Genomic DNA, 23,317 nt, shown 5'->3' on the forward strand with positions numbered 1-23,317 from the left:
TTCTTCATTGTGTTAGAGAGATTAATCTGGAAGCTGATTTCCTAGCCTCTAAGGGATCAAATCTGTTAAACATATTAACAGAATGGAGATAGTACTTATGCAACAAATCTTGTGATTATCTCACTCGTTTATCCCCCCGATGTTGTCCCCTGCATGTTAACCTCATTTTATAGCCTAATTATAGCTACTTTCTCCATCATTAGAGTTATTCTCTCTCCCTGTCAGGTTTTTAGCCGCCTTAACATGCAAATGAGGATTCCTAGGCTTCAAGCATGCTCTCTTTATTCTAAGTAATTAGGATCTCCAGGCCACTCTCTCTACAATCACTTGATCTTCCCAGTGTTGTGGGTGTATATACCCTTGTAATGCTTTCCACATTAGCATCTCCCCTAGCCTTTCTTGTTTTAGCTTTTATTATGTAGTCATGCAATACCATTGGGTTCTACCTCCTCAAGGCACAGTCAAAATCAATGTGCATGGTGCCACCCCTTTCATCCCTTTTTTCAATGGTAATCTGCATGGGCTAGGCATAATAATGCGAGATTGTGAGGGAGATCTCATCAAACTACTTCTAGGCTATGTCCCGGCTTCATCAGCTCTAGAAAACAAGCTCAACGCTATATTGTTGGGTCTTAAAAAGGGTTTTGAGTACAACTACAAGAGTATCATCCTTGAGACAGACAATCTTGATGCCTTCAAGATAATCAAAAACTTTCCCCATGGAGTGCCTCAAGAAGTAGCCGAAGTTGCTAAACAGATTCATATCAGGCTTAACGATAAAATGTGGTTTTGTGCTATTGCTTTTGTTTTCTCTGAGCGTAACCAACTAGCAATCTACCATGCTCGTCTTGGAGGAGACAAACATATATAAATGCTCAAAATAAGTAAGAGGTGAATGAGAAATGATGTTCCAAAGTTTTACCTTTTAATATAAAAAGTGGTTTTGTACCATATCGAGAGTAGCACAAACCTATTCCTTAGTTTTTCTTATAAATACCATGTACCACATCGAAAAGAAATATAAGTCCTTTCAAGCCTCTCTTTATAAATAGAGTCTTAGGGCACCAGTTTTATTAAGTCGAGGAAATAAGAGTCATCTCTTTCATTCTCGGTCTTTTTAGTCTTAAATTTTTCCAATATTCCTGTAATAGTTCTCGGGCCCAGTTCAAGTTCGCTGAGAGTATATTCGATCTATCGATTATACTAGTATCTCGTTTTATCCTGGGAAGCAGGTCGCTAAACAAGGATGGTGCAGGGCGAAACTGCTTTAAGGAGACAGTTTTCTGGACTCGAGATTAAATACAATCTCTGTTTGTTTTCTCAAACCCTTCTCCTAATTTAATTATTAATTCTTATATGCTTATGTGATTTAAGAATTAGCAATGTTCTTGTGAATTAGTTATATATTCAATATATATATATAGATAATAATGTCTTTATCGTACAAAATTGATAACAGGTTCTTGTATGGGCTCTTTTGTTTCCTTTCCAGACTTCTCAATCTCCATGATGTAATGGGTCATGCCTTTTTATATTAAATGAATTTGGCTTTTCAAAAAAAAAGTTATACATTAAATACATACATGTAACTTATCAATTCCCAATTTCACATACACGTCCTTCTATGTTTGTATAAGTACTTCTTCGATTTTATTTTTTATAAGACATTTTCACTTTTGTACATATATTAATATTTTAATATATTTTGAGTGATTAGTTAAAAATATAATTTTTAAACAATATTTAATAAATTAAATTATATACATATTGTCTATTTTATTTACAAAAAAATACTAATAATATTTTTAATTATTCAATAAAAAATATTAAAATACGTGCAAAAATCAAAACTCATATAAAAAATGTTTTGTTTTTATCTACTCAAGGTAGTTCAATCTTTTTTACCTTCTTCCTCTTTTTTTAAGTATATATTTTTACTTTCTATAAGCAATTTTTTCTATTATTTTATTCCGATTACAAACATAGTTTACTAAATTTTGTGACCTCACTTTTATATGTTCAATTTTTATTTTATAATTATTATTATTATTTGAATTAAGTATAAATATTTTTTTAATTCAATAATAGTATTTCCATATTTTTTTAAATAATTTTATTACATTAAATTATTATTTTATCAAAAATTTAGTCAATAAGACAATTTCAGTTAACAAATCAGTGCAATTTGATTAGTTTTGGTTAATAAAAGATTACAAGATTAGTAATTAACTTTAAAAAAGCAAAACATATGTCCTCATTACCGGCCTATTTAATGTTTGCAAGATTACAAGAATGCTATTTAATGTTGGGAGGATTAGAGGTGAGGGAATTGAATCCCTGCTGGAGCCTGCAAGTGCTAGTGGGACTGGCAGTTGCCTTACAGCATGTACAAGTAACATCCAAAATTGTTAGTTATAATATGATTAGCTAAAATTTTATTTAACTTGTAAGCATTTTTGCTCAGCTAGCATTAGCTATAATCATTAATTATATTAGCTATATTGGTTATATATATTCATTAATATTATTTTTTACTATTTTCAGATAGTTAAAATAAATTTAGTTTATATTAATTAAATATAAGTAAAAATAAAATATATTTATTAAAATAGTGATTTTAAAATATATTACAATTGAAATATAATAATATATTTATATATGACCAAACACAATTAACAAACATTACTTATATATCTACTATAAAATATATAATTATATTAAAGTATATTTATATAAATTTTTAATGTATATTAAAATAATTATTAAAGTTACAAATATAAAATATAAAATAAAAGATTTAAAACATATATATATTAAATGTAATATAAGTATCAGTATGTATTAATGTGTAATCACATTTAGGTTTAAATTAGGCAAAAGCTGACGTGGATATTTTAGCTAATAGTTAGAGGATCAATAAATATAAAAGACTTATAGATGATATGTAAAAATATTGCTAATAGATGCCATGGTTGAAGGGACATATTTTTTAGCTAATATATATATGATACAAAGTAAGTATCGATTCTTGTCCATAAAAATTGATTGATACGGGAAGCACACAAGTTGAGCAACATGAGTTCATATAAAAGTTACGACTAAATATATGAAAAAGTAATTCAAAGAGGACTCAGAAAATGTATGAATATAATTTGTACCACCAGTGTTGCCTTGACAACATCTCTACTTTTCCTCTGTCGCCTGACCTTAGATACCCCTCGACTTGATTATGCTAATCGAGACAAGAACATATAACAAAGTACAACTCCTTTGCCGTTCTCTTCATGACCTGCTGATGGGTTTTGAAGGTATAAAACGCAGCGGATAAACGTAAATAAAATAAAAATTTAGAAATCCAAAAACAGGATCCATGTATAATTATGACAGATTATGGAGATAATGAATCATATCTTTCAAGAGCTTAACTTTCACGAACTCAACGGAGATCCTAGCTATCACGTTTTGTGTCTACCTCTCGGAGAAACACCTCTATGGTATCCACACGAGCACCTTCAAGAACGTCTCACGAACTTGACTACGGAATGGATGTAATAGCCTCCTTCTTGACGATCTGAATTGCCTCTGCCTCTCTTTACTACTAGGGTTTTCTCCAAAACGTACACGCCTCTTTAACCTATCATTATATATTTATAATGGCTGATTTAAAAGGCCCATAACAGCAAAGCCCAACCCTAGTAGGTATTGGATTAAATAATAAAAACGAATTTCTATTATTTAATTAATAACTAAGTCATACTTAATTATTATGGGCAAAAATATTCCTTTTAATTCGAATTTATATTATCTCAATTAAGTCTTACTTAATTATAATAAAATTCAAATAATCATCAATTAATTTAAATCCATAATTTAAATTAACTATTCCATTAAGTGCTCTATTTGTGTGACCCTATAGGCTATTATTTAATTGGCAATAATTTTATTCTCTAATAAAATTGTAAATAATGAGCGGTATGTAGTAATACATCATTGTTACCCAATTAAACAATAATTAAATCGTGATTAGGTAAAACCTTTCGTAATTAATGTTTTTCGTGTAATATAATCCCTTTAACCATACATATTATAGATTAAACTCGAGGCATGTATTTAGTCATCGTCTTCAACATTTAATCCGGGTTTACTTGATCCATGAGTAGATTATCAAGACAAATCATTATTTGAGCATGGTCATGCTTTTATAATTTCACTCAATCAAGAGGCCAATAATATCTCTCCTAATTATAGGAGGGTTAAATCATTTATCTATCATTCATATTTCTCGTATGACTCATGATATACCCGATGTCCACTTTTATCATCACCCGATCAAAAGTAACTTTTAATGTAGTCAAAGTATATTAATCCTCGTATAGAAATATAATGATTTCAAGTCAAAGGATCGTTACACCATTATCACTGTGAGTCTTTCTTATGACTTTATTAAACATGAAGAATCTCACTGTGGGTCTGTCCAGTACCATGTACTCTCACATGTACCTATGTATTGACTTTAGTATCCCCATACTTATAACCAATGAGATGTGGTTATCTTGTCAAACAATATACTAGTCTATCTATATATTATTATTGTCCTATATAATAATACTCGACTAGGGACCTTTAAGAATATGATATATTATATAATCTCAAGTTCAAGTCATGTACTTAAACTATACAATTTGTATCATGATTCTAAGGACATTTATTATGCTAACAAAATATCGCATTAATTAAGGTCATAATAAATACATTTATTGAATGATCAACTGATATAAAGATTTAAAAGAATAATGTATTGCCTCTAGGGCACCTACACTAACACCTGCAATGTCCTTGCATCTCTTGCCTCCATAAACTTAAATATGCCCATGTTCGTGCCTATAATAGCAAATCCAATCTCCATTAACTCTAAGGCTGTATATGGATGGGGGTTGGGAGGGGTGGGGTGGGCTGGGACGGGGTCAAAATAATCATGTTTGGGAAAGTTTGTCAAAGTAGGGGTTGAGTTTTGTGAGGGTTCATCAATGATTGAAAGGGGTTAATTTGCAATACAAAAATTAAACTTTTCCAACACCCCAATTTGGGGTGTTAGCAGCTTACTTTTTTTTATTCATGCTCTCTCTCTCACTTTCTCACTCACTCTCTCACTCACTCTTTCTCTTTTTCTCTCTCTTTCTTTCTATTAAAGTTTTTTCATTTTTTTCTTTTTGAAATTTTTTTAATAAAAAATATTTTAAAATTTAGTTAAAATTTGTAGATAAATTTAATTCACTAGTTTTTCAATATATAATTTATATATGATAAAAACCAACCTTACTCCAACCCCAAACCAATAATGTCAAGGGTTCAACCCCTACTCACACTACACATACATCCAAATGAGTTAAGAGTTCAACCTAACCTAACTCAACCTAACCTAACCCAACCCAACCTAGCTCAACCCCTCCCTCCTCAACCCCCAATCCAAACAAGACCTAAAGAGAAAAAGCATTCAGGGTACAAGCCTTTATTTAAACTAGTACATTATAGACTTTTGGCATTACATAAACTGAATTATGCACATACCCGTCCTATAGCAGCAAACTCAATTTATTTTTACTCTGTCACTAGGAAGTAAGCAAATCATTCATGTTACAAGTCTAGGGGTCCATTATGTTTCATCTTGAAATATATTTTAGAACTTGAACCCTGCATTGGAACCCCCTTAACCTATAGAACAGGGCTATCCAATGCGCTGGATGCTTCATCGTAAAGTTTAGTTGGGAGGCGTGGAGTAAGCACAACTTCTAATGGATATTTTTTATGAGAAGTCAATCTTGCTGCTTCAGTCATATTAACTGGTTCATTCTCAGGAGTACATAGAACAAATCCCTAAAGCAGACGAGCTACAGTTAGATGCATCATCGGCATAGCAGCTGTCACTCCTTGACAAGATCTCCTTCCCGAGCTAAATGGAATGTACTCAAACCGTGGAACTCTTACATCAAGTCCTCCAAGGACAGATAGAAATCTCTCTTGTTGGAATTCATTAGGGTCATGACTCTGAGTCTCGATGCAGTTTCCAGATATTTACTAGTAATTGAGTTCCTTTTGGGACTTAATAACATGCTATGGTGAAATCCTCTAAGGCCTCACGAGCAAGTGATAAGGGAGCTGATAACTTTGTTTCTTCTCGGGTCTTCTCCTCTCTCATGTATGCTAGAGCCATGTCCACGTGGCAGCCGGTGTGAGGTTAACCTGCTAGGTAGGGGACTTTACAAAACAGAACCGGAGGGGGGGCTGTTTCCCACGGCAACTCTGGCGTGAGAATAAGAATGGGGTTTCTTGAAGAAGAAGAAGAAGAAGAGGGAAGAAGGAGCTATTCAAAATATGTATAGTGGTGTGTGTATAGGTGTGTAGCAGTCAAATATTTTTCAACCCCTAAAACCCTCTTTTTGGGGCCATTTATAGGTCCCAAGATTTAGGGTTTTTGAGTTTTGTACCTCTTCATCCTAGCCTTTGATCATTCTTGGTTGGTGAGTGATTGGACGACTTGGATGGACTGTGGGGTCAAGAGTCCTTCTTCCACCAGTGTCGCCTTGGAATCTTTACACATGGACGGCTCGGATGCAATTGTTCCATTTTGGGTAACATGAGACAGTTGACACTTTAATCCTGTGCCACGTGGCCCCGGGGACCACCCCAGTTTGGGCCTAGGGTGTTCTCTTTCTGGGCTTCTGTTCTTTTATTTGGGCTTGATTATTTATGGCCTATCATTTGCCTCCCACTCCCTTATGCGGGTTTTCCCAGATGGGAGAGTAGTCTTCTTTTTCGGGGCGTGTGTTATGAGTTGCGTTATTCAGAATTTTTTCGCATTTTTCCTTTGATTTATGACCTCTAGACCCGGGGTGTTGTTGGGTACAAGTCCCCGGGGTTGTGTTTGGGCAGGCCTTTTGTTTTTTGTCACTTTGGAATTTTTTTTGTATTTTTCTTTGATGTGTGGCCCCTAACCCCGGGGTGTTGTTGGATACAAGTCCCCGGGGTTATATTTGGGTTGGCCTTTTGATTTTTGTCACTTGGAAAAAATTTTCATTTTTCATTTGATTTGTGGCCCCTAACCCTGGGGTGTTGTTGGGTACAAGTCCCCGGGGTTGTGTTTGGGTAGGCCCCTTGGTTTTTGTCACTTGGAATTTATTTTTTTTCATTTTTCCTTTGATTTGTGGCCCCTAACCCCGGGGTGTTGTTGGATACAAGTCCCCAGGGTTGTGTTTGGGTAGGCCCCATGATTGGGCTGCTGGGTGCAGATGTGACAGGTGCATAGTATTTTGGCATTTTTCCCGGAGTGTCAGGTGGCGGTTGAGCTTCCTGTATGAATATATGTGTACATATGTATATGTACGAAACATTGCAGTTTTCCCCCCTTTTTCTCCTCAAATGCCGCGCCTGTTAAATAATTACAGTGATGTAATCATTAACTGCGGTGATTATTTTCTGGACGCTCATGATTGTACCACGTGTCTTCATCTGACGGACACGATCGTGTGGCAGTTGAGTGGGTTACTACTTCGTTTGTGCCTATGAATACTCCTCCTTTGCCACCAAAAACTCTCTGCAACTTTTCTTCAAGGAAAATTTGGGAGCTTTTCTCTTTGAAGCTGCCTTATTTCTCCTGTTTTTTTTTAAGTTTTCGAACTTTTCTTCTTTCTCTGCTTTCTCGTGATTGTTTAACGAATATTTGTAATCTGAGTTCTTAGAATGCATGTGTGTCCAAGCATCTGAATCAGTTTACTTTTGTTGTGTCGAGTGTTGGTGAATCGAACAGGCTGTTGTTTATTATTTAGATTTACAAATTTTGTTTGCATAGAAACAGTTGATGTTTCTTGTGAATCCGGGTTTGTGTTTTGGTGTCTATATGTGTACGAACAAGAGGTTTAATTTATGCAAAAAACTGGGTTTGTTCTTTGTTTTTTGTTTTTGTGACTGTTCATGATTTGTGTTATAGGCGTATATATGTATGTATAGATTGTATGACATATCTTGGTGCTTTAATTCTAAGGTTAATTGTTTCTGAGTAGCTTTTTGTGTTTCTTTCTTTTTTCTTTTCTTCCCGAAATGGCATAGACTCCTGGGTTATATGGTTAGGAGAGGTAGAGTGAAACAACTAGCTAACGTTAAGCGTAGGCCCGACCGTCCCCACTTCGGATTGCCTGATCATTCTTCTAGTGATTCTACCCCGGAACCTGTGAACATGCCTCCCCGTCTCCATCCTGTAGTTGAGGAGTTGCCCACTTTCCTTCTAAACCCCAGGAAGACTTTGGGTAGAAGAGACGGGTCTTGGGTAGATATAGATCACTATTTTGTTCAGACCCGAGAGAATAGTCCCCCGCACGATTACTATTTTAGGGACCTTTCAGCTGCTTATAGGCCAGGGGGGATAGAGCCTTATGACGGGGCTCACATGGATCAGCTCTTCTATAACGCTCCCGGGATGGGCTATGTTCCAGCCCCCCGTCATCCCGACCTTTCGGAATATACCTTCCAGCAAATAGATGACTTAGTGAAAGCCGTTTTCCACTTCGGGGATGATAGGGATTGGAGGTGGCCCGAGCCTCATGAGAGGGTTTATCACCGTCCTGTGGGAGGTTGGGTAGCTATTCCTTTAGAGCATCTTCATAGCATGAGGCCCAACCTTCACCAATTCACCAAGTCATTATACCGTGATGTCTACGGGATACCCTTTACTCAGTTGGCCCCGAATTCTGTTAAGTGGGTTTCTTGGTTCCTTGTTGTTGTCATGTGAAGAAGTACCTTCCTACCTTCAATCTTTTCCACTATCTTTTTAAGATTAAGAAGTCCACCCTACCTCCCCTTTTTGAGTTCACGTTCAACATAGATGGTTGCGGGTTTCCTGCCGATGCCAAAAGTGCACCCGTCTTTATGTTGAACTCGCTCCGGGGCTGGCACCATGAGTTCATCTTCGTCCGGGGTGGGGACCTGGAGTTTATGCCTGTGTATAAAACTGCTTTGAAAAATAACAGGTTCCCATCCGAGCGGCTCGGTGGAGATTCCCTGGTGAAGATGTATGACTTTGTGGTGGCTCTGGGTGCCCAGTGGACCTGGGATACCTTTTTAGATAACCAAATGTTGTATAATATTGGCTGTAAGTGCTTTACTTTAACGGTTGTTTCCTTGTACTTTTTCTTGATGTATATCTTTGCTCTGATGCTTTCTTTCTAAACTGTTGCTCTTTGTGCAGGTCTTCCGTTCCTTAACCCTTTCCATCACGCTATGTCGCAACAGTTCAAGGATTTGGCCGGAAGGTTCAAGAAGATCGGTGGAGCTGTGTAGTTAGACTCGGGAAAGAAGAAGGCTGGTGTAGGTAGTGGTTCTCAGGCCCGGGATGCTGGTTCTTCGGAAAATAGCGTAAGGCAGAGTGCTCCGGTGGTTACTACGCCTATTATCCCGGAGCCCGAGGAGATTGAGGTGTTGGAGCTGGATGAAGAGGAGGTTGGAGCTTTGAACCCTCGCAAGAGGAAGGCTGCGGAAGAAGCTGTTGGTGGCTCCAGAACTCCCTAGCGTAGAAGGGTTTCTACCTCGGGCCCTACTGAGGAGGAGAGCCAGAAGCTGGTGGCAGAGGATGCTTTAAAGATCCTCTTGGCCCGGATGACTTTGGATGATCGTCGGAACGAGATGTTCGACAACTATGCCTCCCCTGCTGACTTCGAGTGCTATGCCAAGGAGGATCTGGATACCTTTCTTGATCATCTTGTTCGGGATGTTTCAGAGGTGAGAGTGTTCCCTTATCATCTTTTTTCTTCTTCCCTTTATATTAGTATTGAGTCATTTCTTTTCAGACTAACGCTCGGATCAGCGGCTGCTCTACCATCCTTCACAACTACCTTATAAGGGAGGCTAAGAATAAGGCCGCGGTGAAGGAGTTGGCTAGTGAGAAGGAAAGCTTCACCAAGTACCGGGAGGTGAAGGAGAGAGAATCCCAGGAGCATAAGAAGGCTGTTGTTGAAGCGGTGAAGGCCCAGAGTCTGCTGAGCAGTTGGTTGGATCCCTCCGAGCGGAGGTGGAGAACTTGAAAAATGAGCTTGCTTCTAGACCTCGGGCAGAGGAGGTCCTTGAATCCTTCCGAGGTACCCCAGCTTACTACGAGGAGCTCAACAACAAGATCTTTGAGAAGGTCAACATTTGCTGCGACATTGTTTCTGCTTATCTGGCTGAGAATCCGGGCGGTGATATGGACGGGTTCATAGAGCTATACCTCACAGAAGAGCTCCGTCGTAAGGAGGCCAAAACTGCCGGAGAGGGCACCTCCGGGACGCAGTCGCCTCCGCCTCCCGAAGAGGTCCCTGAGAAGACCCCTCCTCCTCCCGAGAACTGAAGAATGAAGATCCAGGTTTCGTGCCTTGTGATTTGTTTTTTTAGTTTGTTATCGTTCCAGACTTAGCCCTTATGGCTTTTAAACTTGTTATTTGAATTTCGTGCGACTCTGGTTTGGATTTGGTCCGGGGCTTGGTTTGCCCTGGGCAAGCATGTAAATATATTTCCCTTTCTGTATCTTGTTTTTTCTATCATTCGTTGAAATTTTTCTAAGTACACTTGGTTGTGTGTCGTCCCCGGGATGGGCTGAGAACTTTTTTAAAAAAAATTAACTGGGTAAAATTTTTCTAAGTACACGTGGATTGTGTAATGGTCCCCGGGGTGGGGTTTAAAATTTTAACTGAATAAAATTTTTATAAGTACACATGGCTTGTGTAATGGTCCCCGGGGTGGGGTTTAAAATTTTAATTGAATAAAATTTTTCTAAGTACACATAGTTTGTGTAATGGTCCCCGGGGTGGGGTTTAAAATTTTAATTGAATAAAATTTTTCGAAGTACACATGGTTTGTGTAATGGTCCCCGGGTTGGGGTTTAAAATTTTAACTGAATAAAAATTTTCTAAGTACACATGGTTTGTGTAATGGTCCCCGGGGTGGGGTTTAAAATTTTAACTGAATAAAATTTTTCTAAGTTATATGGCGACAATAATCAAATGACATAATAAAATTACCTTGAGCTATGGGGTGCTTAAAGCGAAGTTTTTCATTTAAATTAAAATAAAATAAAAGTTACATTCTGGGGTGTATGAGGAGAGAGTTTATATCAGGCTGTCATAGCATAAAAGTAGAGGTGGCCCCAGAATGTGCAGCTTGCCCTTATTGGTAGAACTTCCTTAGGCGGGCTCCATGCCAAGTATTTGGGACTTCGGACCCGCTGAGATAGCTTAGCTTGTAGGTCCCTGGGCGGAGCACTTCTTTAACCCTATAGGGCCCTTCCCAGTTGGGTTGTAGCTTCCCTTGGTTGGTTGAGTCCGAAGCCTCGGTGTGCCGAAGTACCAAATCTCCCGTTTCATACTCTCTGATTCTTTCTTTCTTTGCGAAGTAGAGCTTTGTCTTTTCTTTATAGTCTTCCATCTTTTTTACAGCCCGCTCTCTTACTTCATCCAAGAGCTCCAGGTTGGTCTTGAGGCCTTCAATGTTTGAGATTTCGTCAAAGTTGATGACCTTGTGAGAGGGGGACCCGGTTTCGATTGGTATGCGGGCTTCGGTACCATAGGCAAGTTTGAAGGGGGTCTCATTGGTTCCCGTCCTAGGGTTGTTCTGTAGGACCACAGGACTTTTGGGAGCTCTTCTGGCCAAGTTTTTTTGGATTCTTCCAACCTTTTCTCCAGGCCCCGGAGTATGGTTCTGTTAGTCACTTCGACCTACCCATTTCCTTGAGGATGTGCCACCGACGCCCTTTTGTGCTTGATTCCGAGTTCTTTCAAATACGCTTCAAAGTTGGACCCGACGAACTGTGGCCCGTTGTCGGAGACTAGAACTACCGGGATCCCGAATCTCATGACGATTGAATCCATAAATTTGATATAATCTTGTTGATTGATTGTTCTCATGGCCTTAGCTTCTTCCCACTTTTTCATATAATCAATGGCTACCAGAACATAGTGAATATCACCTTTTTCCCGGGAGAAGGGTCCCACGATATCTATGCCCCAAACGGTAAATGGGATTGGGGATAACACTGACGCTAGCAGGCTGGGGCTTTGTCTGGGAACGTTGCTGAATTTCTGGCACTGGGGGCATTTCTTAACATAGGCGATGGAGTCGGAGTGGACTGTGGGCCAGTAATATCCTTCCCTGGTGACTTTATAAACCAGAGCTTTGGCTGCCAAGTGGTCTTCGCAGATGCCTTCATGAACTTCTCGGAGATAATAATTTGCCTCATTCGGGTCTACACACTTCAGGGTGGGTCCTGAAAAGGTTCTTCTGTATAACTGACCATTTTCCAGGAAGAAACGAGCAGATTTGTGCTATAGGTATATGGCCTTGTTCTGGTCTTTCGAGAGTGTTCCGTCCCTTAAGTAAGCTATGTAGGGAGTTATCCAGTTGTCCGGCCTGTCGATACACAGGACCTCGGATCGCTCTGTGTTGGGTGCCTCAAGTTCTTTGAAGTATACCGAACTGGTGAGATCCGACGTATTCTGCACGAGCTTGGATAGCTCATCTGCCTTGGAGTTCTCTTCTCTATTTTTCTGGAGGATGGTGATGTCAGGGATGGTTTCTAGGATATCCCGTACCATTTCCTGAGACTGTGCCAATTTTGGATCTTTCGTAATATACTCTCCACTGGTTTGCTTGACTATAATCTGGGAGTCGCTATAGATGATCATCTTCATAATACCAAGAGATTTTGCTAATCTGAGCCCAGAGATGAGTGTCTCATATTCAGCTTGATTGTTCGTTGCCTTGAAGGCAAAGGTTATTGCTTGTTGAATGGTGAAACCTTCTGGGATGATTAGAATGAGGCCAGCTCCGGACCTTTCGGCCGTAGATGACCCGTCCACATAAAGCTTCCAACAGTATATGCCTGGGTTGGCTTCTTCCTGGGAAATCCCGCTGGAAGCGGGTGGTTACTGCTCTGGGAAGGTGCATTCCATGACGAATTCTGCTAGGGCATGGGCTTTTATCGCCGTCCGTGGCACAAACTTGATGTTGAATTGGCTTAGTTCAATGGCCCAGTTGACTAGCCTTCCAGAGGCGTCCGGCTTGTGTATGATCTTTCTGAGCTGCTGATCTGTGACCACTCTAATCTCTCGACCTTGGAAGTATTGCCTTAGCTTCCTGCTGGAGTGTATGAGGGCCAAGGCGAATTTTTCCAAGTTTGGGTACCGAGTTTCAGCATCTTTGAGGACTTGGCTGACATAGTAGATGAGACTCTGTATTCCTCCTTCTTCCCGGGCTAGGGTAAATGAGACAGCCTTGGGGCCAGCGGCGATGTAGAGGGACAAAGGCTCACCGGGATTGGCTTTTGATAGCACCGGGGGGTTCATCAAATGTTGCTTGACTTCTTCAAAAACTGTGTGGCATTCTGGAGTCCAATCTACCAACTTCTTGTTCCGGGCACCTTTCAGTAACTCGAAGAATGGGAGACATCTTTCCGCCAGCGTCGATTAGTTGATCGATGTTGGGAAGGGGATAGGAATCTTTGGGGCATGCATCATTGAGGCTCGTGTAGTCGACACACATTCTCCACTTTCCATTCGGCTTCTTGACTAACACCACATTGGCGAGCCAATCGTGGTACTTGATTTCACAGATGATGTCGGCCTTGAGCAACTTCTCTACCTCTTCGTCTATAGCCAATTGTCGCTCCGGGGTGAAGTTTCTTCTCTTCTGTTTGATCGGTCTCTTTCGCGGGTCCACATCCAGACTGTGCATTGCTACGGACTGGTCCACCCCAGGCATGTCCTCTAGTGTCCATGCGAATCTGTCCGCATATTCTTCTAGCAACAGGATGAGCTCTTCTTTGAAGGATATTTCCAAGCCCTTTCCAATTTTCAACTTCTGGGTGGGTTTCCCCGGCTCCAGATCTATCTCCACAGTTTGTGAAGCAGGTTATACCTTGGTCCTTTCCTTTACTTCCACAAATTTCTATATGCGGGCATCAGCATTGGTTACGCCATACCCCGAATCCTCTATCATGTTGACGTCCCACCTTGGCTTTTTGCTGAAATGTTCACGATGTTTCTTGTGGCTTTGGCCCTTGGGTAAGGTCATTGCCTTCTTCCTGTTCTCCGGGTCAGTTTCGGCCATGACCAGGTCTTGCCCGTAGCATCTCCCGGATATGCCCCGGTCCCCTTTAAGTTCTCCGAAGTGAATTATTGATGGGATGGCCCGGAGCTTGGTGATGGTGGGCCTCCCCAAAATCATGTTGTAAGAGGATGTAGCACTGATCACGTAGAACTTCATGACATGAGAGACTTGCCGGGGTGCGGTCCCGAAGACCATGGGGAGGTATATTACCCCCCGGATCGGGATCATATTATTCCCAAATCCATAGAGGGGGTCTTCGAGGCATGGATCCATGCGAAGGTGTCCCAACTTCATCCTGTTAAGTGTGTGCTCAAAGACAATGTTAGCTGAGGAACCATTATCAACCAAAATTCTTTGTACCTCATTATCGGCAATGTCGAGAGTCACGACCAGGGTTTGGTTGTGTTCGGGGTCCAGGCTTTCGTAATCGGCATTAGAGAAATATATGGGTTCATCTTCAGCTGGCTGGATCATCATGATATCACTATCCATATCTGGGCTCCGGGGAGGGGAGGAGGTTCCCCCGAAGATCACGTTGACCATGTGCTTGCTGCCGCTAGAGGGCTTATCTTTGTCATTGTGTCTCCTTTGCAGGTACTGGTTCATGTTTCCCTTCTTGATCTGATCTTCAATGAACATTTTGAAAGAAAAACGGTTCTTCGTGGTATGGCCGTGATCCTCGTGATATCCGCAATATTTTTTTCGCGCCCTGTTCTCGGGGGGTGCTAGCAGCGGCTTTGGGGGGTAGTAAAAAGGTTTCCCCTTGACCTCTCTTAAGATGTCAGACAGCTTTGGCTCCCTTTTAGGCTTGGGCTTTCTTTCAATCCTTTGAGGTCTAGAGTAGTCATCCCGGGGTGGGGTTCCCCGAGACTGCTGTACATAACTGGTTTGCCTGTCTGCTTCGTGTCTCTTTTCTTTTCTGTAGGAGGAGCGGCGTTCCGGAGACTCATCATCATCCCGGATTCGCCTGTTCATCTTCATGGATGTGAGGAAGTCATTTTCCTTGATAAACTTTGAAGCTATCGCATAAGCAGAAACAAGGCTTTGGGGCTCTCTATGGATCAGGTCTTTTACGTAGCCTTCGCATGAAACCGGGTGGAGATTTCGCCGAAAAATATTCACAGCTTCCTTCTCCTTAAGGTTGTAGAGCTGGTTGACCGATTCTTGAAACCTTTTGATGAATTTTGGTAGAGTTTCTCTGCTTCTTTGTTGAATGGTTTCCAAGTGGCACATCTGGAGCTCGTTCATGCGGTTGGCCCTGAACCTCTTTAGAAATATTTCCCGGAAGTCTTTTCAAGAGTCGATGCTCCGGGAGGAGATTCTGCTGAACCATTTTTGTGCTCCTCCCTTTAGTGTTGAAGCAAATAAATGACATTTGGGGAGGTCGTTGTAATCATATATGTTTGAGATCTGTTCGAAGTAGTTCAGATGTTCTTCAGGGTCGGCGAGCCCGTCAAAAGAGTCGAAGTTGAAGTGTTTGAGTGTAGGTTCCCTGGGTGTGGATTCCAATTTTTTGGTGAAGGGTGTGGTCGCCGCTCCGACCTCCACGTCCCCCTCAACTTTTCTTTTGAGATCCCGGAGAACCCGGGCCATCTGCTCCTGTTTAGATTCCTTCTCCTGATCTGAATCTGAAGAGATATGAATTATGTGTGTCTTCTTCCTTTGTTTCGCCTCCTCCTCTTGGATCCTCTTTTCAATGTTGGCCTTGGCCTTGGCCTCTTCTTCCTTCCGGATGCGGTCCCGAAGTGTAGCCCTCTTGATCTCGTCCCGAGCATCTTCTGATGGCCTCTTAGTTTTGCCAATCCGATCCAAGACTGAGCCCCGAGATTCTTCAGAGTGCTCCTCCTGGTCCCCGGGACAGGTCTCAGGAGCCTTGTTCTTTTCCTTCCATAGATCCATAGCCGCTTGAATCTGCTCCGGAGTCATGTTTCCCCAAGGCTTTGTTGAGGTTTCTGCATACTTGTGGGCTGCTTTATCTATAGTTACGCTCTCTCGTCTCCGGGCTGGAGCTGAGATGAAGCACGACTTATGGGGGGCTCCTCTTCTATCTCCTCCATCTCGCCATCCCTGGGTGGGACAACGGTGGGTTGAATAGTTCCCGAGACCGAAGTTTTGCTCTTTCTTGTGGCCATTTTTTCAGAACAGTGTATGGGAAACGGTAGCAGAGGTACAACAGGGTGTGTGACTGTTTTTGGAAGGAAGGATAAGAAAAATGAGTGGTGAAGAGAGTGAGGGTCCTGTTCTTACTTGGGAGGGGGTTTTCTTGGCTCTTGGAGCTGTGTAATGTAACTGGAGATGCCACCACACCACCGGGGGTTCGAGCCCTCCTTCTAGCGTCAATGATAACTCTGTTTCTTTCCGGGTCTTCTCCTCTCTCACGTATGCTAGAGCCCTGTCCACGTGGTAGCCGGTGTGAGGTTAGCTGCTAGGTAGGGGACTCTGCAAAACAGAACCAGAGGGGGGGTTGTTTCCCGCGGCAACTCCGCCGTGAGAATAAGAATGGGGTTTCTTGAAGAAGAAGAAGAAGAAGAAGAAGAAGAAGAGGGAAGAAGAAGCTATTCAAAATATGTATAGTGGTGTGTGTATAGGTGTGTAGCAGTCAAATATTTTTCAACCCCTAAAACCCTCTTTTTGGGGCCTTTTATAGGTCCCAAGATTTAGGATTTTTGGGGTTTGTACCTCTTCATCTTAGCGTTTGATCATTCTTGGTTGGTGAGTGATTGGACGGCTTGGATGGACTGTGGGGTCAGGTGTCCTTCTTCCAGCAGTGTTGCCTTGGGATCTTTACACATGAACGACTGGGATGCAATTGTTTCATTTTGGGTAACATGAGACAGTTGACACTTTTATCCTGTGTCACGTGGCAACGGGGACCATTCCAATTTGGGCCCGGGGTGTTCTCTTTCTGGGCTTCTGCTATTTTATCTGTGCTTGATTATTTATGGCCTATGAGGAGCAGGTCTAAATGTTTCTTTACAATGGCTTGGAAATATACCAAATGTCTGATATCTGATTCTACAACGCACCGTTCTTTTCCAACATGGATATCAATCTCCTGTTGCGCTCTTTGTAACACTTTCTTGTGCTTTAAAAGTAATGCAAGTGCCCAAGAAGTGGCATCTGCTCCTGCGAAAACAATAAATAGTCTACAGAAAAAAATAGTAATCAAATTCTCATTATTAGGCTGAGGTACACGAGCTAAGATATAAGTTTTCCCGCTAAAAATTTAGGCAAGTTATAATGAAATAGGCATTGGGATAATTGTATTTAACTTACTCCTTGATGACATCCACACTTTTGCATCCATACGTCTCTCCATCCGATTCTGCAAACAGTGAGATCATGACATCAATAAAATCGCGATCCTCATTTAAAGAACCTTGTATAGCCCTTCTCTGATTGTGATCATTAAGCCAAGAAGTCATAAAGTAGTCCAACTCCTTTTCATGGCCCTCCAATTTCCTTGTAAATCCATCCATTCAGTAAAAGGTACCACATTTTGACAAATCAAAAGCTCCCACCAAGGCAAAAAAAACATCAAATGCTTTTCTAAAACGCCTCGATTCCATTTCCATCGGACCTTCGCTAAAACTGCTATACCGCTTACTAGCAATCATTTGTATCATCATATTGATAATCACTTGTTGAAACCATGTTGTCATGTCGAACTTGACCGAACCTACTATCCCATTCTTACGGCAGACTGAGTACAATTCCTTGATGCATGTAGTCACCTCCATGGCTCTCACAGGTTTAAACAGATCCAGGCGGCTCTTTGATAAAAGGTGAGAGGTGGAAGTCTTACGCATCTTCAACCAGAGAGGACCATAAGGGGCTAGTGCAAATAAAGCACCGTTATAACCCATATATTGTAAGGCAAGAGATTTAGGACGAGACAGGAAAGTGGTGTCATTAGTGGTGAACATCTGCATTACTGCTTCCTTGCTACTCACTACCAGTGCATTATGCAAACCAAGCTGAATTCTGAATACAGGACCAAATTTATCAACAATGTCTGCCAAGATCCTGAAAGCAGCATCTATACCTGCAAGAAGTGGAAGGTGGCGTAAGATTAGCCAAGCCCCATCTTATCACCGCTATTGTTTGTTTGTGACCGCCATAAGCTATAGAATACAAGAAATGCAACAAAAACTAAAGTTTCTTGAAATAGGAGTATTGCATCCATACTGTGTATTCCGGATATGGGAGCTTATGAAATACCAGCTAAACTGGAACGATATATTTATGGTCCGGTATGATTATATTCTAAACTCATTATGTATTAATTTAGTATGAACTCGTTTAGAATGAATATAGCTTGAAATCTTGGATTAAGTTATCACTAGTGCAATAGACTAAAATGACTAAAAATCAAGATAAGTGAACTAAACTTACTGTGTGTGCAATATTTTCTCTGGAGGGGTTCTAATTCCATCATCTTATAAGTAGTACATTTCATGTTCATTGTTTGAAATTCGGAATTAATTTGTGAAAGCCCGATTTTAGCAAAGTACAATGGTAAAAAATTCTATTCATTAGCGTAACTTTCAAGTCATTAGTTACATCCAAAGTAAAACATACTCATGACAGGGATTAACAAGTATACAGTATGTGCAACTAGTACATATTATGTAGCGAAGAATACCAAGTCACATTTGGATCACCTGAAAGTAGCAAGCGAAAATTAATCACAAAATCAATATAAGGGAAACAAATTTGAAGTGACATCGACTGACAATTGTTAAACAAGGCCGCATGTACAAGAGATTGCTTCACATGTGTTAGTTTTGGTAAAGCTTCCTTGGGAGGCGTGGCGTGAGCACAACTTCTAAAGGATAATGTCTATGCAGAGTTATACCCGGCGCTTCAGTCATATCAATAGGTTCATTTGTGGGAGTATTCAAATCAAAGCCTTGAAGCAGACGAGCTAGTGTCAAGTGCATCATCTGCATGCTGGCTGTCATTCCAGGACACGATCTCCTTCCCGAGCTGAATGGAATGTATTCAAACTGAAAATTTTGAAAATAGGTTCTGTGCCTCCAAGAAGTTGAAGGTGGCCTAAGATTGGCCAGGCCCCCTTCGGTTTCGGGGCTTGTGTGATCTTCCTAGCACCATATTTACTGAGTTTTGATGACCATAAGCTATATAATAAAACTGCTGCAACAAAACTTGCGATCGCTTGTAGTAGGACTGTCGCATCCATTTTGAGTATTTTGCGTCTTTTGTTTACTAACTAAACTGCAATTATATATACTCCTACATCATAAGAGTACTCGTGGACAACTCAAAAGTTTTTCGACTTGCCTAACGTGGCATTAAACTATTTGAACTGCCATGTCAAAATGCTTAAACTTCAACATCAGTGAGCTAAAACTAGTGGTGTGTACATTCTGTTCTATTTGGTGTTTCAAAACTGGTATTTTTATAGGCAAAAAATATCACTTTTGTCTTCTCATCCAGCAAGTCAGGCTGGCAGTGTGACAGCAAGATCAATATTCAAAATATATGCAAATGATTACAAGTTGTAATTCATAGTATGAACAATATCAGAAGATCAATAATCACAATTTTTCGAATCTTCCTCAGATATAAACTAAATGTGCGAAAAATGTAGAGTGAAAAATACTGGAGTCTACAGTAATAATTTTAATAGGCTAGTATTAACTTTGGCTTATTGATGGAAGTGCTTACATATAGAAGATATTAATTTTTCTTGGTGCATTATAGAATCGAAAATCAATATATAAAAATAGGTTGAAAAGGATCTAAAATGTGTGTTGTAGGTTTACTTTGATTGACCCTCCAAGAATAGTGTTAGAAAAGAAAGAATGGAGCAGCCAAGAAAAGGAAGAGACTTAAAAATGGAAGGACGAAACATAATGCATTTGAATGTGTGACTTTACGCACTTAACTGTATGGTTCTAATGAATTTCACTAAAAAAAGATATGCTCGAATGCATATATATTCAAAGTCTCTCATCTTCCTCAATGCTAAGCACCAATTTGTATCAAACACAAAACTAAAAAGCTTAAGCTCTTTCTTGAAGCATTATTCCTTTTTGTTCTCGCTCTCCTTCGACCCCTTCCTCTCTCTAAATCTTCTGTTTCAAGGGGACTAGAGAGACAATTCGGAGGAGCCGAGGAGAGATTACAAAGCATTTATTGCTTTGAACCCGTTTATCGTATTTTCAGACTACTCGATATATAGTCTGTTAAAGTTTTATACGCACAAACGTCGTTAAGTGATCGTAAAAGTTGTGTGTGTATACTTAAAATGGGGAGAAAAAGGGAATTATCGGAGTTGAATAAAGTGTTGGGATGGATGAGAAGGCAACCAACGAGGGTGAAAATAATAATTGTAGTAACGGTTGTGATTGTGCTGTTAGCTGCTCTTAATATGTTCGTGGAGGATCATAATCACTTTTTTGTTGCCTCTGAAGGTATTCACGTTGCTGGCATTCTTGTTTTGATTCACAAGCTCAACACGAAAAGAAACTGCTCAGGTATGATTCCGTTCCTTCTATTAATTTCAACCATACATGCATATACGATAAAGGTATGTAAACCAACCACTTCGCTTAACGTAGGTCTGTCGTTGAAGACTCAGGAGCTAACGGCCATATTCACAGCTGTGAGATTGGGTTGTAGTTTTTTCATGGAAGGCGACATTCACACCGTACTTGATGTATTAACACTTGGGTTTACTGTATGGGTTATTTACATGATGAGGTTCAAGCTAAAATCTACGTATATGGCTGAGTTGGACAGCTTCCCTCTTTCTTATGCGGTAAAACTACTCTCCTTGCTCTGTTCTGAAAATTTTATGTTCTCTTTCTACCTTCATAATTTTCGAACAAATTTAATCTTCTTCTGAACTGATCATCCATTAATGTGTATGCGCGGGGTTAGGGACTGCACATTGATGCGATATTTCTGTAATTTAATTGAGAATTTGTTAAGCTATCTTTGGCATTGCTATTAACAACTGTATATTTGATCCACAGTTGGTGCCTTGTGGTGTGCTCAGCATACTTGTGCACCCGTATACAAGTCATTATCTGTTCAGCCGAATTCTTTGGGCTTTCTGGGTGTACCTGGAATCCATTTCTGTGTTGCCTCAGCTTCTTATGATGCAGAAAATTCAGGTCTGTAACACGAAAGCATTTCTTCTTAATTTGTTTCACGTACGATATTACAGAGCTAAAACAACTTACTCTCAACTGTGATACAGGTGCTTGAACCATTTACGACCCACTACGTGTTTGCGCTTGGCATTGCTCAATTTATGGGATCTGCCCACTGGATGATCTCGGTTAGTTTTAATCATACTACATAAATTTATCTACATTGTTCAATACAAACACGATTAAGTCGGATTTGCTATCTGATGTAGGTTTATGATACTGCTGGAAAGTATTTGTACTTGCTCGGAAGCGGATACGTTTGGCTTCCAATGGTCCTGCTAACTGAAATTGTTCAAACTTTCATCTTGGCGGACTTTTGTTATTACTACGTAAAAAGGTTAGCGTTAATTCATTCAAATATCGTTCATAATTTGTATGTTAGACTTCCGATAAAGGGAGCGAGTTTATTTGTTACTACTTTAGTATCTTAATGTGAGTGTTGGTTTCATTGTTATGTGCAGTGTTTGGAATGGGCATCTTCTAGTCAGCCTGCCTCGTCCTCGTGTTTGATATCTTACTTTGTTTTTGTACAACAGTTTTGATTGTTTAACAATTAGATTACAGATTTTTGCGCCTTTACAGTTTTGTGAAGTGCTAAGAACTAGTTGACTTCATTTTTGTTGTTAAATCAATATGTTTACCGTCTTTTTGCTGTATATCCACTTGATTTATTAATGGAAATTTACACTTTTTTAGTGAAATACCTTTGTTGATTAAATTGCATTATGTTCTCCTTGTAACTTCAATAAATTATTTTGATAATTACGTGATGGTTTATGAGTTGTTACCGGATAATCCCTTCTTTTTTACTAAATAGATAATCCCTTTTGGTTATAGATTGTTTTGTCTTTCAAACTTTATTTTGACATCAACCCATAATTTCATATATAGAATCACATCCTCGTAAAGAAGCTGAGGATGTAAATTTTCTCGTTGAAGAGAAAATGAACATTCGAGTATTACATAACAAAAAAATACTAAAAACACTCTTAATTAAAAGCGGAGCAATATCGGGAAATCTAACACCATATTTAAATTTAACGATTGACTCACCTTAACCACGTGAGAGTAATCACGGCTATGAAATCGATTTAATCAAATATATAAGTCAGAGAATCAGAATTCCCAAAAATATTGGTGCTTCAAAACATACATAACCTACTAGGGGTATATTGACCTAAGATTTTAATATATTATATATAATTCATAGATTTTTAATGAATTATATCAGATTTTGATTTTACGCGGATTCTTGATAAAATGTCGTAGAGTTGATGAAAAGTCTTTGGGATTTAAACCCAATCCTTCAAAATCTCATGAATTATGGTTGGATTTCCAAAGTTATAAAATACATTAAATAATACCATAAAATCCATCATTTTATGAAGTCCAAAAAAATCCGTCAGCACCTGAATACTATCAGATTTTATTGTATTTTAAATAATCTCAGTTGAATATCTTCAGATTTTTAAGCATAATATCACCAGATTTTGTAGCATAATTTAAAATCCTAGTTGAATACCATAAAATTCTGATACATTTTTTAAAATCTCAGTTGAAACTGGATTTCATGAATGAAAAAAAATCCCTTAGAATCCTAGTTCAATACACCCCTTTGAAATTGAACAAAACATTCGAATCTTGATTACTAATCCATGCTTGAGAGCAATCGAAAGAAATCCACTCTAAAATCAGCAAATTACCAAGCCTTCAAGTCGTGCGAAATAGCGAACAAAGGAACAGGAATCGTGATAAACTGAAATGGATATGTAGACAATCTCATAATACTATATTATAATATATCTAAAATTTATATGTACATATATGAAACAAACCTCCGATCGGTATCACCACCGCCGGAGCAGGTGAGGAACTTACTCTCCTGGGTGAGTTCTTAGTGAGAAAGGAGGAAAGGATCTCTCAAACTTTAACACATAAAATTTAAACATATATAACATAATTTGTATTGTTATAGAATTTATATTATGCAGTACAACTTTAATTCACTA

The 23,317-nt window shown here is 39.7% G+C and overlaps 1 protein-coding gene and 1 pseudogene across 1 annotated transcript; one reads left to right on the top strand and one right to left on the bottom strand.

Moving 5' to 3' along the window:
• Positions 1 to 5,712: 5,712 nt before the first annotated feature.
• On the bottom strand, positions 5,713 to 19,327 carry LOC141691063 (xanthotoxin 5-hydroxylase CYP82C4-like; annotated as a pseudogene).
• An 801-nt stretch (positions 19,328 to 20,128) lies between these two features.
• LOC141693051 (uncharacterized) lies at positions 20,129 to 22,009 on the top strand. Its single transcript, XM_074498041.1, has 6 exons — positions 20,129 to 20,627; positions 20,712 to 20,911; positions 21,129 to 21,269; positions 21,356 to 21,436; positions 21,518 to 21,645; positions 21,770 to 22,009. The coding sequence occupies exons 1-6, from the start codon at positions 20,399 to 20,401 to the stop codon at positions 21,816 to 21,818; spliced, it is 828 nt and encodes a 275-aa protein (XP_074354142.1). The 5' UTR covers positions 20,129 to 20,398; the 3' UTR covers positions 21,819 to 22,009.
• Positions 22,010 to 23,317: the final 1,308 nt, after the last annotated feature.

This window comes from Apium graveolens, chromosome 10, assembly GCF_009905375.1.
Source record: "Apium graveolens cultivar Ventura chromosome 10, ASM990537v1, whole genome shotgun sequence".
NCBI classification, from domain to species: domain Eukaryota; kingdom Viridiplantae; phylum Streptophyta; class Magnoliopsida; order Apiales; family Apiaceae; genus Apium; species Apium graveolens.

What these genes read in the sequence shown, in the direction of transcription:
- LOC141693051 (XM_074498041.1), top strand. Translation starts at nt 20,399, where the DNA reads ATGGGGAGAAAAAGGGAATTATCGGAGTTGAATAAAGTGTTGGGATGG. An exon ending in GCTTCCCTCTTTCTTATGCG is followed by an intron (nt 20,912 to 21,128) that starts GTAAAACTACTC and finishes TTTGATCCACAG; the next exon opens with TTGGTGCCTTGTGGTGTGCT. An exon ending in TGTTATTACTACGTAAAAAG is followed by an intron (nt 21,646 to 21,769) that starts GTTAGCGTTAAT and finishes TGTTATGTGCAG; the next exon opens with TGTTTGGAATGGGCATCTTC.